Here is a 16,075-nt window from a genome sequence, read left to right as displayed (position 1 = left end):
GACCTTCTGTGGAAATTCAGATTTATCAGCAGGGACATCCTGCAAAGTTGTCAGAATGTTTATCCTAAAATGGATGCTTCTTTTTTAAAAACAAATAATGTTAATTCAGAGAGAATGAATGATCAGTTATGAATATGCACGTGCACACACAAAGCACAGGAGAAAAATCTGATGCTTTGGTTGTTTGATGGTCAATTTCTCTATCCCCTTGACAGCAGTTCAGTGACCTCTCTGCAGTGACACCAGCAGCTGTCCCCAGCCCCAAGGGGGGATGGCAAAGAGGGGAGAAGTGAGTGACCAAAACACACAGGACTCTTGGGTCAGCACTGCTGAACATTTCTGTAGAGGCAAGCTGTGGATACAGAAATACACCCCCACCATTACCCCCCGTAAAACCCAGTAAAAATAAGAATGAAAACACCTTTGGTTTCTCAGAAGACAACAACGCCCTCAGAGCACTTCAGAGGCAAACATGTATCTCAACTAAACACAGCTGCAATATCAGACTTTATTGTTAGAAGTCTGTGCTTGCTTTGGGGTGTTACATGACTGGTGTTATATGACCGACTGAAACAGACCAAGAGTGGATTCCTGTGAGTTCACCACAGAATTCTCCATAAAGCAGCCAAAAAAAACAGCCAGGAAGGCCAGTCACTGCATGCAGATGAGCTTTCACCTAACAAACAAAGCCAGAAACTAAGGGCAGAAATTCTCTGCATTTACAGGCCCCTTCTGTGACAACCTTCCCCACCTCCAAAGAGCAAAAAGGGGCATTCAACAGCCCTCAAAATGAGGGTTTTTCTTGAAAGGAGAGAAGAGAAAGTGTTACAAGCAGAAGCCAGCTTGCTCACAGAAGACTATGAACTGATTTGGGCCCCAGAACCTGGGAAGAAAGCTGGGCAGATCCAGGCACAGTGAACCCTACAATTGCAGACATCTCCTTAGAGAGGATGACAAGGCAACATCAGTCTGTTCTTCATTAAATATATTGTTTCTGACAAACCAATTGTTAAACCAAATAGGTAAAGCAGCACACAGATCATCAGTGTAAATGAGTGCAGTTCTACTGGCTGATGCAAGGAGTGCAAAAATAATAACCAATCTTTCCAAATGTATCAGGACCAGGAAGCTTGCCAGAATACGCAGAACTAATTGATGATCAGGATAAAGTAGGAGCATTCCAAGAAGAAAATGTAATTGCGGAGAAGCTAAATGAGATCTTTGCACTGACTCATGCCCACTGGGAAAGCAACTGGGGAGGTGCCAGTTTCACAGCCTTCTCTGGGGAAGGCTCTTCTGAGGATCCATCCAAAACTGAAGCAACCACAAACCATTTTAAGGAACTAACTGGCAAAACAAACAGTAACAAATCACCATGAGTGGATAATCACCCAACAGTTCTAAAAGAACTAATTAATTAAATAGCTTAATCACTAACAGTGATATGCAACCTCCCAAAACAGCCTTGATGCCCAAGGGCTGCCAAGGTAGCAAACATGAAATCTATTACTAGAAAAAGATCCAGGTGTGATTCAAGCCTGTTGTCTGTATCAGATAAATGAGAAGAAACCATAAAAAAGAATGACTTGGCAAATGCAGTCAGGTTTAAGACTCCTGACTTGCCCAAATCTTGTGTTCTTTCATGGTGTCAGTGAAGACGTGTGTCAAGGAATCCCAAATATCCCCCATGTGGCCTTCCAGGAGACTCCTGACAGTGTCACTCACCAAAATCCTAGTGAAACTAAGCAGTCATGCTGCAAGGGAGAGTGTCCTACTGGACAGAAATGATTAGAGGATGGAAAACAACAAGTAAGCAGCTCCTGCAATGGTAGAAGATGACCACTGGTTTTCCACTGGGTTCTGTGCAGGGAGCTGCTGTGCTCAACTTGGCCATAAACAAGGTAAAGTGGGTGACAGCAGTGCTGTGGAAGAGCTTGCTGATGACACGGAGATACTCCAAGCAGCAAAGAGGAAGGCTGCCTGAAGAGCAGAAAAAGGATTTGTAGTCAGCTGGTAATAAAATAGCAGATGTAAAGAACTTCTTGATGTCCAATCTAAATCCAGTTTAATCCATTCCCCCTTGTCCTCTCCCTCCCTGCCCTTGTCCCAAGCCCCTCCCCAGCTTTCCTGGAGCCCCTTCAGGCACTGGAAGGTGCTCTAAGGTCTCCCTGGAGCCTTCTCTTCTCCAGGCTGAACACCCCAACTCTCCCAGCCTGGCTCCAGAGCAGAGCTACTCCAGCCCTTGGGTCATCTTCATGGCCTCCTCTGGATTCTCTCCAGGAGCTCCATATCCTTCTTGGGTTCAGAGCTCCAGAACTGGACACAGAGTTCAGGTCTCTGAGGCTTATTACATACAGAGAGATCAACACCTGGCTGAGGAACTTTCCCAAATGGAAAGAGCTGGAGGTTTGGTAGGTAGGACAGGAAGGACCAGAGATGCTTGCTCTGGTTTTGCTGTCCTCTAGGCATCTGATTTTCACCACTTCCAAGTATGGATAATGGGCTGGACGAACCTTTTATGTGACTCAACATGACTATTCTTTTGCTGAACAGGCCATTGCTGCACCCTGTGCAGGATGTGAAGAAGCAAATGTTTCTTACTTTAAAAAGTAGTGACACTAAAGTATAAAGGGACTTTTCTATACAACAGGCAAAATATTTCTTCTATGCAATTTTTTTATTGCACCTTGTGTTTTGTGCACTTAGGATTGAAAGAGCCTCCTAATTGTGCACTGAGAGAAGATTACAGGGAAGCTGGCAGGGCCCCAATAGGTCACCTAAGCTCAGGTAATTCCCTGACTTACTGACAGAAGCTACTGCCCTATTTAGGCCATCTCCCTGTTCCAAAAACATGGCCTCCTGGGGACTTAGGACATTAACCACAGCTGAGGAAGTAATCCTTTACATAGCTCATCTGAAAAGCTTAGAGATTATAATGATCCAGAGAAGGGGAACAATACCTTGCTAAAAGAGTTCTGCAGGTGGGCAGTGGTCTGCAGTGCTGGAAACAGAACCATGCAGAGCTCATCCTGCCAGATAAAGGCCCTACAAGAACATTTCTGACAGCCTTCATGCCATATGGCAGCCACCAAGGGCTTTTTGTTACTGCACACCAGTAAGCTCCAAAGCCAACCAGGAATGAAGTCCAAGACAACACATATTCAGATGACTCAAAAAGGAATTCCCCAGCCCTATCTTGCAGATCCACAGAATCATCCTGGTTGGAAGGGACCTTGAAGATCATCAAGTCCAACCATAACTTAAATCCCCCCACCATAACCTGATTAACCCATTCAGTGCTTAAATCATGTCCCTAAGCACCATATCAACATTTCTTTTAAACGCTTCCAGGGATGGTGACACCACCCCCACCTTGGACAGCCTGTTCCACCTTTCCCAACCTTCTGCAGGCCTCTTTTTACCTAAGACACATGGAATTTAGAAAGTCTTGCCAACTCAACGTCCCCAACAGTCTTTCTCATAGAGTTAAATTACTGGTCTCCCATTCCTTCTGACTCTGTTACCCAAGAGAGAAAACGAGCTGAGAAAAAAAAGAGATGGAACTGCAGTGTTGTGAGAAGAACAGAGACTGTTTGAGTGGCAGCTGTGAAATTCAGTGCCTGGGGTGGGAGCAAGTCATTCATCCTATTTCCAGTGCTCACATTTTTATTTTCATAATATTTAATACTTATTTTTCAAGTCACAGTTATGAAAGAGCTTGAGAAAATCTGAATGCTGGTTTTCTTTTGTTTTTGTCCCACTCTGTTTCTGGCTGCCACGATTGCAGGTAAAAAATCCAACACCTGATCCCATGCACTCAGCAACCTGAAAAATCCAAAAAGGCACCCACTTCCTTTCTTCACTTACCAGCTCTTAGACCTGAGGATTTGTAATGCTTGGAGTTAATAATACTGAGTTATCCTCCCCTCTGCTTCTCCTTCACACAGCAGACAATTTTACTCACACTGCTGTTACTTGTTTTCTTTCCAGCACATACCAACTCATCCTGGAACTCACTAGCTGTCAGCAGCTTAAAAGAAAGATGAGCAGTGACAACTGCACCTCAGGAAAAACATTTGTCCTTCTCACAGCTCAAGTATTTGTTACATACTACAGAAAAAAAGGGTGCAACCATGTCCCTCTTTCTTGTTCCTGCAGGGCTTCACTGAGTTGACAACTAACACTTGCATTCTTGGACAGCAAATTTGCTGACAACACCAAAGTGTGTGGTGAGGTGACAAGCTGGAGAGAAAAGTACTCAAAGGACTAAACAACCAAAGGACAGACAAGTCAATCAGCTATCTGTTCTATATATTGCTTTGAATTTTTAATCTAAATTATTTCCTTTCAATTATTCATCGTTTAGAAATGCTGTCAACAATTTTAAATTTTGGTTTGGTGAATGCATGAAAGTAGGTCACAGGAAACAAGCTGATACACAATAATACACAGACACATCAGAGGATTAATACAGAAAAATCAAGAGATGAAAAAAACTGACCTGCTGCTTCTGGTGTTTGTCTAGTAGGGCTAAAAATAAGATGTAACATCTGGAGCAGTCTGCTAAAGCTGCACAGAAGTCATTGTAAGAAGAAAGTTTGCTGCAAAGGTACAAAAAATAATAATAAAGGAATTAAAGCACTTTTTTTTTTCCCCACAAAAGATTTTTTTTTTTTTAAATCACTGCTTTTGACTTTCAGAGGCCTATTTTCCAACAAATGAAATGAAAGCCAACACTGACTTGTAGGAGAGGCACAGGCAGTTAATAAGAGCACAACAGGCTGTCCTTGCCAGAGTGAATGATGGGAAGAAGCACAAGGAGCTTCCCAGTCTCCCACCATATGGGCACGGTGTGCTAACACTGGCACTTCCTAGCCAGAGAGGGGAGAACTTTAAGTTCAAGGTGACATGGGAAGTCAGAGAGGAGAGGAAAGGAAGGGTCCCTTCCTAATGGGACAGCACTAACTGAGCATGCCCCTCACAGCAGACACGGAGAACCCACCTTCTTGCAGAAATCCTTTTATCTCTGCACAACTCCTAACAGCTGCTCCAGTCCTACACTGCTCACCTTGACTGTGACAAAACAGAGAACTGAGCATGCTTGGGTCATACCAGAACTACTGCAATAAAGGAACAAACTAGGATAACACCTCTTATTAGGATAGAACCTCCTACTGGCTGCACTTGCAGCCCAGAAACCAATCCTGTCCTGGGCTGCATCAAAAACAACGTGGGCAGCAGGGCCAGGGAGGGGATTCTGCCCCTTTATTCTGTTCTGGTGAGACCCCACCTAGAGAACTGTGGCCAGTTCTGGAGCCCCCAGCACAGGAAGAACATGGAGCTTCTGGAGAGAGTTCAGAGACACAAAGATAGTTCTATGGTAAAATTGTTAATCATAGTCATACACGCTTGGATTTGTCATCTCTGTCGAAAACGTGTTGTATTGTGTCATGCTTTGACCCCACAGATTCAGACTGAGATTTTTAAAGTACCATTTCTTATATATTAAAGCTGCATAAATTATTCATTATTGATTAAGCCCATTTTAAGCCATATTCTGTATAAATTTATGAGAGAAGTTGCACTAGCCTGAGTTATATCGAGGATGGTTTATTATGAAATAAAATACAAAGGAGATAAAACGTGATCAGCGTCCACTGCTTTGAGCTGTCAGAGTGTTTGAGGAGATTAATCTGTGGGGTCAGGGCTTGAATGTGCAGATGGAAGCAGTGAGAGTCTCAGTATTATGAGTAGCTCAGTGGCTGCTTCCCAAAATGTGCTTTTTAGAGGGAGATCAGTGTGAGTGAATCACCCAAAAAGAGCCTTTTGTAGCCTGACTGGTTTCTCAGTCAAAAAAACCTTCCAGTCTCCAAGCACCAGGTCACAACATTCAATGCTAAACTGATTTGCAGACAACTTAAAGGATTTTGAAGAAGTTGTGAAATTGACTTGTCAGCAATTTCAGGAGCAGCTGGGCTATAAGCACATCTTACGAATGCTGTTCTGGATGAAGTAGCTGCCATTGCTGCTTTGTTACTCTACTGAGTCACGTTGCCTGTGACTCCCTGTTCACTGACATTCTGCCATGGAATTCTCTTCCTCTTCAGCCCCTACAAATTATCCATCACATTCTCCTTGCTAGATGAGCTCGGGCTGTGCTTTGAAGAGCAGCTGCATAAGGGACTGTCATTCCTTCCTCTCCACAGCTAAAACCAGGCAAATCTGGTCCTTTGTGCTGCCTGTAAAGCATGTGAGTTGCTTGCCCAGTTCCATCCCACCTTGTTCACATCTGTCTCTCTAGTTTGTTTTCCTAAAAAATGAGTTCTATCAATGCTTACAGGATTTGGAGCATATTTACTTCTTCTAAAGAGAGAGCATTTCTTTTACTTGGAAAATGCCATGAAAAGTGGGGTAATGAGTTTGTAATGAAATGTAATAGATATTTACACTGTAATTCTGACAAGGATGTTTATTTGATTAGACTTCAATATGGAGCAAAAGTAATTTGTCTTATTTAAAGTTTCCTGCTGCTTCAATTTTTTTTTCTTAAGTTTAGTGAACTGCTGGCTCCAGGGATGCAAATTAGCCATAGGATGAATTTAATTAGCTTCCTGGAAATTGCAGTCACAGAAAAAAAAAATGCTATTCAATACAGAGCACAGATTTGAACTTGTTTTTTCTTGTAGTAATGTAGAAGGAATATTCTTCTTCCTCAGTAACTTCAGGCAGCTTCTTTGAAAGGAACATGTTCAGTCTATTCAGATTATACATCTGTTTAAGTCTGTAAGTTTTGCTGCAATGGAACTTCAACACAGATACTTGCTGGGTTTGACCACACGATATGTCATAGAAACATGGAATGGTTTGGGTTGGAAGGGACCTTCAAGACCATCCAGCACCAATCCCCTGCATGGGCAGGGACACCTCCCACCAGACCAGGTTGCTCCAAGCCCCATCCAACCTGCCCTTCAACACTGCCAGAGATGGGGCAGCCACAGCTTCCCTGGGCAACCTGGGCCAGGCTCTCCCCACCCTCACACTCCACAATTCCCTCCTCATGTCTCACCTCACTCTCCCTTCCTCCACTTTCCATCCATTCCCCCTTGTCCTCTCCCTCCCTGCCCTTGTCCCAAGCCCCTCCCCAACTTTCCTGGAGCCCCTTCAGGCCCTGGAAGGTGCTCTAAGGTCTCCCTGGAGCCTTTTCTTCTCCAGACTGAATAGCCCCAACTCTCTCAGTCTGTCTCCAGAGCAGAGCTGCTCCAGCTCTAGGGTCATCTTTGTGGCCTCCTCTGGACTCTCTCCAGGAGCTCCATGTCCTTCTTATGTTGGGGGCTCCAGAGCTGAAATTCTATCAGCACTAATAAAGACACAATTACCATACAAAATCATTAAGAACTACACAGAGCTTTAAAGAAAAGAATTCCATGTAAACCTTCCAATTTCCATGCTTGCCCCAGCCCTCTCTGAAGGTCACCAGAAGCAGTAACACCTGACAGCACCCAGAAACAGCTCGGTGTCCTGGACATACCTGAATATCCTGACAATGTAAGCGCTCACATCCTTGTTATTGGCCCGTAGCTCCAGCGCCAGGCAGAGCTCAGGGGCTGCAGCACTGCAGAGGAGCTGATGTCTTGCTGGAGGGAAATCAGCCAAGTTTCTCAGAGTAGCTGTCAGCTGCACATCAAATATTTACAGATTCATTAATCACAGCTGTCCACAACAGAATCCATGCTGGTTTGAAAACATAACAAAGCTCAGCTCTCCTTTCTAACGTCAAGGGCAGCCTGATGCCTCGTTAGCATTCTGGAGGTGTGTATCTACCCAGCCATTACAACAGGAAATGTGCGAGTCACAAAATTGTGTATATGGATATAACTGTTTGAAACATCATCTTTCATATGTTTTAAAATCTTGTATGCATGTATACAGGCACACATCACATGGCAAGGAGGTGAAACGCTGTGGACAGTTCCAGGGATTATTCTTTTTCGGCGTTAGATCTGATTTTGGAAATTCACATTTAAGTTTTGCAAATTAATATTGATACTAATTAATTTTTGCCCCATCCCTGGAAATGTTGAAGGGTAAGTTGGATGGGGCTCTGAGCAACCTGGTCTAGTGGGAGGTGTCCCTGCCCATGCAGGGGGTTGGAACTGGATGATCTTGAAAGTCCCTTCCAACCCAAACCATTCCATGGTTCTATGACACATATTTTGAGAATAACTCTAAGTTGCAAACTAAGATTAATCTATTTGAAAAGACAATACAATTCCTTTTTATTAAAAAAATCTAAAAGTTAATCAAGATCAAGAGATACCCAGCATTCAAACAGTACAAAAATGAAAAGTTTAAGTCTTCAAGTTTATTTTCGAGAAACCAAAATATTTTCAGATGATACTGCTCTATTTCAAAGTTTTAAGCATCAAATATCTGTCGCTTGTAGATACGCAAAATGAATCAGCTATTGTATATTTTGAAATTATTTGGTTCTTTTCCAAGATAAAGGAACTCAAATGCCAAGGTGAGACAGGCCATGACATGTAAGTTAATTGTTGATTTAAACCAGACCTTACTATAAAATTAATGTAAACTCATTTCATCTGGTGTCACTATGGGAATTCTTAAAATCTTCCTTATTCTAAGAGTAAGGTATTTAACATCAATCTGGTTTTAAATGGAGCTTGAAAAGGCACAAAGTCGACCCATTCAAATGGTTTGTTATCACAAAAACCTCTAGACATGAAGTATTTCATCACTGAATGGGACTGCTTGTTCAGAGACATACAGCTGCTAATTTTAAAGGAAAAATCTGACAAAGTGCACATTAAGTTGTTGTGTTTGAAGGAGATTTTGTTCACAGGATTCTATGCACTGTTATTCACCAGCAGCTTGCAAAGGTCCCTTCCCACTTCAACAAATGTGACAAAAAAATCTTCAGTTACCACACAAGGGGAGACTGAAAATGCAAGTCAAGATATTCTGTTACTGAACAACAGGAGCAAGAACAATGAATCAAAATGGAGAAGTAAGGTGGAGAGGGGGGAAAAATAGGTGATAATGTGATATGTGAATGGATTTAACTTCAGCACTAAATATGACATGTATATTATATTCAGAATAAACAGAACCTATGGAAACCATCTGCATTCACCTCAATTTTAGGGAGACCCCTGGAGGTTTATTTTCAACAGAACAACTGCAAAGCATCCAGTTCTAGATTTGCATTCTTTCACAGGTCATGATATTTCAAAAATCAGCACAATATTGGAGAAATATTTCCAAATACAAACATTCTGATCAAATCATTTGCCATTCTAAAGTTTTGGTGGAAAAATTCCTGCCAAATGGAACTGACACATAAGACTTGACTTTGCACTCTCCCACAAAATGTTTGCAACAGCTTATGATAGTATTTGTTGAGCTCTAGCTAAACTTCACAATAAAGAAAATGAAGGATAAACCACACTTTACAAGTGTTGTTCAAAACCAGACAAGGACTTTTCACTGCAGCAAGAGGATTTAGATACTAGATGAGGAAGAAAAAGTACAAATATCAACAGGGGATGGCACAGAGGTCTTCAAAAAGAGAAGACATTTTTTCACTGCCAAAGACAAGTTGGAAAATAAAAGCAATGCAAAGTAACATACACACTTACATGTGTGAGACAATGAAATTCAGAAGTTTATCCACAAAAGAACAGCTAGTACCCAAGTGAAATCTGAAGAGTACAAATTAAAAAATCCTAGAAGCTAGCCAGACAGGAGATGAATTCCAGAGATACTCTGATTGCTTCAAGCAGACACCAGGATTCAGGGATAAATGCTTAACCATTAGCTCTAGCAATCCCCACCAGCCCTAATCCTTCTGTTGCCACATGAAAGATCAAATTCACCCAAACAGAAAATTTAACAGCAGACAAATGCTATTTTTAAGTAAAGAAGACATTTAAGTGTTTTCAATTGAGGAACTTGGAATACTTGTTAAGTCTTGACAGCAACACTTCAAAAAGCCTTGGCTGCTGAGTAAGTGCTCCCATTTTCCTTATAAATATGATCAGACAACAAAGTGAAGCATCACAAAATGAGTCAGATATTACCTTGGTTTCATGTCCTCTCTTAAGGAGAAACAATTATTGTTACAAACTGTCCGGGTTTGAGCCAGGATGAAGCCAGTTTTCAAACATTTTTAGTCTGGTAATGTGAGATTTCTGCATCAAACCTGTTGTCCAAAGTGATCAGTGAGGGATTTTATTCCCGTAACAAGGACCTGGCAAGACGATGTCTAACACTGCCATCTGGTGACTGTGCACTTCCACAGTTAAAGAATGAGGAGCCTCACAGAATCACAGGCTGGTTTGGGTTGGAAGGGACCCTAAAAATCATTCTGTTCCAAACCCCTGCATGGGCAGGGACACCTCCCATTGGTCCCAGTTAATGGAGATAGTTCAGTTATCAGGACTAAGAGATGGCAGAGCCTCCCACAGAGAACACTGTGACTAATTAAGGTGCTTTTCTCCTCCAATATAATTTGGTCTCTAGTCCTGAAGACTTGTATTTATTTATTATTTCTGTATGTCACTGGCTATTTGACCTTCTGCTGCAAGTTTAAGTGTGCCAAAAAGAGCTTCCTTTATTCAGAAGACATGAATCACCAAAAAAACTGCCTTTGATACCATATCCCTGAAAACAGAACTATTCCTACAGCTGTCCATGATGATTGAACAATTAACTCACATGGACTAAATGTTGATTTGTTGAAGAAACTGATATGAGGAAGTCACACAGGAATTGCATAGCAGCAGGATTTTTTTGTTTTCTTACCAGAGGAAGAAAAATGAAGTATCTACTATTGAAGAGAATGCAAAGAAGTGAAACAGCAACCTCAGGAAAAGACAGTTGACAGTATTGACTTCTCCACAACATACTCAAGGCCTTCTTAGAAACAGCCAGTCTAGTCAAATTGTACAAAACAAATTAACTACACTTCCAATCACACTGAAAGCAGCAGAGATAACAATGAGGAAAAAAAAAGTAACATTATTATATGAGTGTAAAATGTAACATTTTCCTTTTGCACATTAAACACTTGATTTAAAATATAAATTTACCCACCTACAAATAATAGAAGAAGAAACATTTCTGGAAAGTTGTGGGGAAGTTCAGCTAGGCAGTCTAACAGCTGAAAACCATTTGATTAGTTACTTTTATTACTTGGACATTACTGGGACTTTGCTCTAACTGGCAAAAACTTCTTTTTCTATCTATTTAACACAAATTTCCATCTCTTTCAACTCAACAGGATTCCTGTTATGCGTATGCTAAGATTAAGGCCAAGAGCAGCCAACAAACATCAGTAACTTACTTCACTTTTAACCATTGCCATTGCTCTCAGGAGGATAAATATTTTTAAACTATATAGACATTAAAAGGGACACAGGATACATATCTCTACTTCAGGTTTTAAAATGCCTACACAAAATTGCAACCTGTATTTCCAGTCACTGAAATGACTGCACAGCTCCTGTATATGAGGCATCATACTCCTTCATCTAAGCTAATTTTCCTTATAGTTTAGGTGTTTTAAGTCACTATCACCTTGTAAAATATACTCAAACAGAATCTATTCTGGACCCCCCCATCCCTCCTCAATACTTTTCAAAGGGGGTTTCTACCAAATCTGACAGCCCAAAGCAGCACTGCAGCAGTTGTGGGACTCTCAAAGTCTAATTAGCAGCATTCCAGAAAAATACAGGCATTAAAATGTTGATTGTGAGCCAACATGGAGTTTGCACACCTTCCCTTGGAAAGTAGGGCTTGGAAATCTCACATATTATTTTTGTACAGGATAGAAGGTATGTTAGCAACAAAGTGGCACAGATGATTGTAGCATTGTTTGGAGAATTCACAGGGCCACAAGTTAACATTCCCACTTCTCAAGACAGAAGTGTGTAAAAGAGTATCGTGTGATTCCAACAGGAACTTAATGATGACAGGACCAGATGGGAAAGAAAACAGGAACACAGGCACAAAATTTCAAGTTTCATCACATATTATCTCAATCCTTAGCAAGTTGCCACTTTGGAGCTTCCTTAGCCAAAGGCAGGTCTTAAAGCACATAATTTCATTTGGTGTTTTGTAGCATCTCCCAATCTTTTAATGCCTGTATTAGGATTCTATCCACTGTTCTGGAGAGACACACCTCATAGCTCCACTAAAATAAACAGACCAAAATCAGTAACGGTAACATGATGATGATGGAACCTGTCTGCTTTCTCACAAGATTTCAAGCAGCTTAAAATCCTCTCTTAGTAGAGAATTAAAGAAATCTGGCATAATTAGTAGAGAAATTTAGTGTAAACGCTACCTTATAAAATTATCCCATTCATTTTCCTGTGAAGTCCCCCAAAAACTGGCAATTACACCACTCACTTGTCTTCACATCAGTCATTTCCAAGATGCCAGGCATCTACCTGACAAATCCTTGACAGACACAAAAACCCCATCACCTTTGCATGACTTCAGATTTAGCTACAGAACCATTTGTTGCCTGAAACATGGAGGTTTAAACAGTTTTAGGGCAGAGGATTAGTTTCCACTGGCATCACTCAAAGTGCCTCGTATGTGAAAAGACAGTTTGCTGCCTTCAAAAAGTATTGGTTTTTATAACTGCCTTCTCCTTAAATTACAGTGCTTCAAAAACACTTTGTCAAGGAAACGTAGGTGTATTTTCCTACGCATTTTTTAAAATGCATTATTCTTGTAACAAAAACCTTTCTGTGAACAGGTTTGTATTTATTACTTCAGTTTAAAGAATTTAGAGAGGGAACACATTTTTATCTGTTTACCATAGTATACAGAACGTTGTCAGCACCATAAAGCCATAGTAAGAAAGTGGTTTTATTAGGTACATAAAAAGATTTCTATTAACTTCAGAATTTCTAAAGCTTTTCAAATCAACTACACAAAAATATCTGTGATAAATTTAGGTCCTGATCAACTTGTCAACTTCTTAAAAGAGCCTATTCAAGTACAGGCATGACTCTGTCACTGGCACATGGGCTCAGCTCAGCTCCTCTAATTACATCTTTAATCTGCCCTTGAAGTGTGTGCAGTTAGAAATAAAAGTAAATGCTAACCTGAACTAATAGGTGGCCCAAGCTGAAGAAATATGTGTCATTTTCTTTTATATTATTAATCTGCTTCATTAATTGCAGCAATGTTTCAATAGCTCCTTTGTTGACCATTTCCTTAAGGAGTACTGCATTTCCAGACATGAATTTTATAGCTCTCATGCAATACAGGAGAGCTTCATTGTTTTTGAGTAGATCTTCAGTTCTCAGGACCTCCAACAAACAATCTGAAAGGAAAATAATTTTTCAGAAGCCTAATATTAACATTTATATTCAACACAGTCCAGTCATTGAAGAGATTTAACAATTATGAAAAAAAGAAACCACCCAATTGAACTCTAATACATTTTTAATAAGTGGGCAAGAAACACTGGAAATTTGGATTGAAACCAAGAAACAATTATTGATGAATAAGAGAACGGACCTGACTTTTGTTCTCCCAGGCTTCAAGAACCAACACCAGCTGTAAACACAGAGCAGCAACCATTGAAATCCTTAGTCAAGATTTGCAGAAGTGCCTGTGTGTGCCTGGAATATTGTGTACTAAACCTGAGATATTCTGAAGAGGTTTATTCCCACCAATTTCTTAAAAATCAAATGTCTTAAAGCATCTCAAATGGAGCACTAAGAAGCACAGGTGCTTATTTCAAACATCACATTTCATGTCTATTTGTAGCCTTTTTTAATTTACTTTCTATGTAGGTAAAGTCACTGTAGAAGTTTTGATTTTGCTACCACTGTCAATGTTTTACTTTTGAATTTCTACTAATGGATTAAAACTGATATTTCCTTCTGCTTCCTGTGTTCCCTCAAGCTGAATAAAAACACTTTCCCGTCTCATTAAGCTTAAGAGATTTCTACATTTTTTTCTGTCTCAAGTTGAAACTCTCTCCAAGTATATGAGTGTGGATGGATGAAGGACACATGCTCCAGGCTCTTGCCCAAACTCTCACCCTCACCAACTCTCAGCAGCCAGCAACATCCACATGGTTGTGGCAACATGAGAAATCAGCTTCAGGTTCCTGCTCTGCTCAGAATCAAACAGAGTCTTGAATAGTTGTTTATTTTGGGATGAATGGTTAATTTATTTCTTCTGCTGGAGGTGCCCCTACTACACATTAATAGTTCACAGGGCCAGAAGTAGAAAAAGGAATTTAATCTACATACAACACAGTGTCTGCAACAAGAATCTGGGTTTGTGTCTTCAGCTGGGTAAGGTGGGTCCAAAACATAAAGGCTGAACAACCAACAAACAAAACCCTACCAAAAGCATTCTTTTCTTCACCAGTTTTTTAAATACAAGGAAAAAAGAGCAAGTGAGAGAAAAATGAGTGAAAATGGAAACGAAAGGAAAAACCCTCTGCTTACACAGGGAGATCCACTCATCTTGTCTAGATGTTCTGTATGACGCTCATCTCCTACTTTCCAGTATCCAAAGTCAGTTTGCAATTTGGGCTGTTTTCTTTTTTCTGAGTCCTTTCCTGTTGAGCTTACTACTGGAAAGGCTTATCTGGACTTTACTTCTGACAACACTCACATACTGAACTTGAAGACCATGAACTTATTTAAGCAGATACACACATGCTTGAACTTCCGCACATGCAACCACTGCTTGCAAGGTCAAGGGCTGTATTAATTAAATGTAATGCAGTTTTAATGAGAGGAATGACAATTAATCAATACTGAGCATCATTCACACACTATCATTTTCTTCACATTCCTCACACTTACAAGTTGTTACAATCACAAAAGAGACCTTAGAGTTGTAGACAATCCAAACCCACTGGCTCAATGGGCAGCAGCAGCTAAAAAAGCCAGTAATTGTTTGAACATCCTTCCTGATGATGTCAAACAACACAGACAGCATGTTTTCAGTTCTGTGAAATTTGATGCAGACACTTTGTGACCTCTATAGACAGGTTTGTTCTGTACATCTCAAGCACCTACTGACACTGGAGAAGATGTAGAGAAATAAGAAGCTCAATGTGAGCCAGCAATATGCACTCTCAGCCCAAAAACCAACCCTGTCCTGGGCTGCACCAAAAGCAGCTTGGGCAGCAGGGCCAGGGAGGGGATTCTGCCCCTTTGCTCTGCTCTGGTGAGACCCCACCTGGAGAACTGTGTGCAGCTCTGGAGCCCCCAGCACAGGAGAGACATGGAGCTGTTGGATAGAGTCCAGAGGAGGCCACCAAAATGATCCTTGGGCTGGAGCAGCTCTGCTCTGGAGACAGGCTGAGAGAGTTGGGGTGTTCAGTCTGGAGAAGAGAAGGCTCCAGGGAGACCTTAGAGCACCTTCCAGGGCCTGAAGGGGCTCCAGGAAAGCTGGGGAGGGGCTTGGGACAAGGGCAGGGAGGGAGAGGATAAGGAGGAATGGATGAAAAGTGGAGGAGGGGAGATTGAGGTGAGACATGAGGAGGAAATTGTGGAGTGTGAGGGTGGTGAGAGCCTGGCCCAGGTTGCCCAGGGAAGCTGTGGCTGCCCCATCCCTGGCAGTGTTGAAGGGCAGGTTGGATGGGGCTTGGAGCAGCCTGGGCTGGTGGGAGGTGTCCCTGCCTGTGCAAGGGGTTGGGACTGGATGATCTTGAAGTTCCCTTCCAACCCAAACCATTCTATGATGCTATTGTATGATTCTATTAAAAGCTGCAACAACTGAGACAATGACACAATATCCTGTCAAACAGGGAGCTAAAAGGCTGAGTTGCCGCAGTCTGAAGAGAAGGCAGAGATATGTGATATTAATTAGGGCTTTAAAAATCCTGAGGATGGAGGGTCAGGTGACTGTAGAAACTTACAAATCCTTCAAATGTGCAAGCAGGGGCACGATGAAAAGTAGATAGATTTTAAACAACACAGATTTACTCTCTGTGACACTGCAGAGGCAGAGTCAGAAAGATGAAGGAATTAGGCAAATTACTGAAAAAAAATGTATCTATAAAAAGAGATTA

At 41.3% G+C, this 16,075-nt stretch overlaps 1 protein-coding gene across 1 annotated transcript in view; it reads right to left on the bottom strand.

Moving 5' to 3' along the window:
- Positions 1 to 16,075, bottom strand: part of ARMC2 (armadillo repeat containing 2) — a 56,867-nt gene that overhangs the window by 14,784 nt on the left and 26,008 nt on the right. The window contains exons 10-12 of the mRNA XM_010004351.1: positions 13,137 to 13,357; positions 7,529 to 7,674; positions 4,502 to 4,601 (exon numbers count right to left, since the gene is read on the bottom strand). Of these exons, the coding sequence (XP_010002653.1) occupies positions 4,502 to 4,601; positions 7,529 to 7,674; positions 13,137 to 13,357 (467 nt within the window). The remainder of the gene's footprint in view (positions 1 to 4,501; positions 4,602 to 7,528; positions 7,675 to 13,136; positions 13,358 to 16,075) is intronic.

This window comes from Chaetura pelagica, unplaced genomic scaffold, assembly GCF_000747805.2.
Source record: "Chaetura pelagica isolate M959 unplaced genomic scaffold, ChaPel_1.0 scaffold118, whole genome shotgun sequence".
Classification (NCBI taxonomy): domain Eukaryota; kingdom Metazoa; phylum Chordata; class Aves; order Apodiformes; family Apodidae; genus Chaetura; species Chaetura pelagica.
This window is presented reverse-complemented; position numbering and strand designations above follow the sequence as displayed.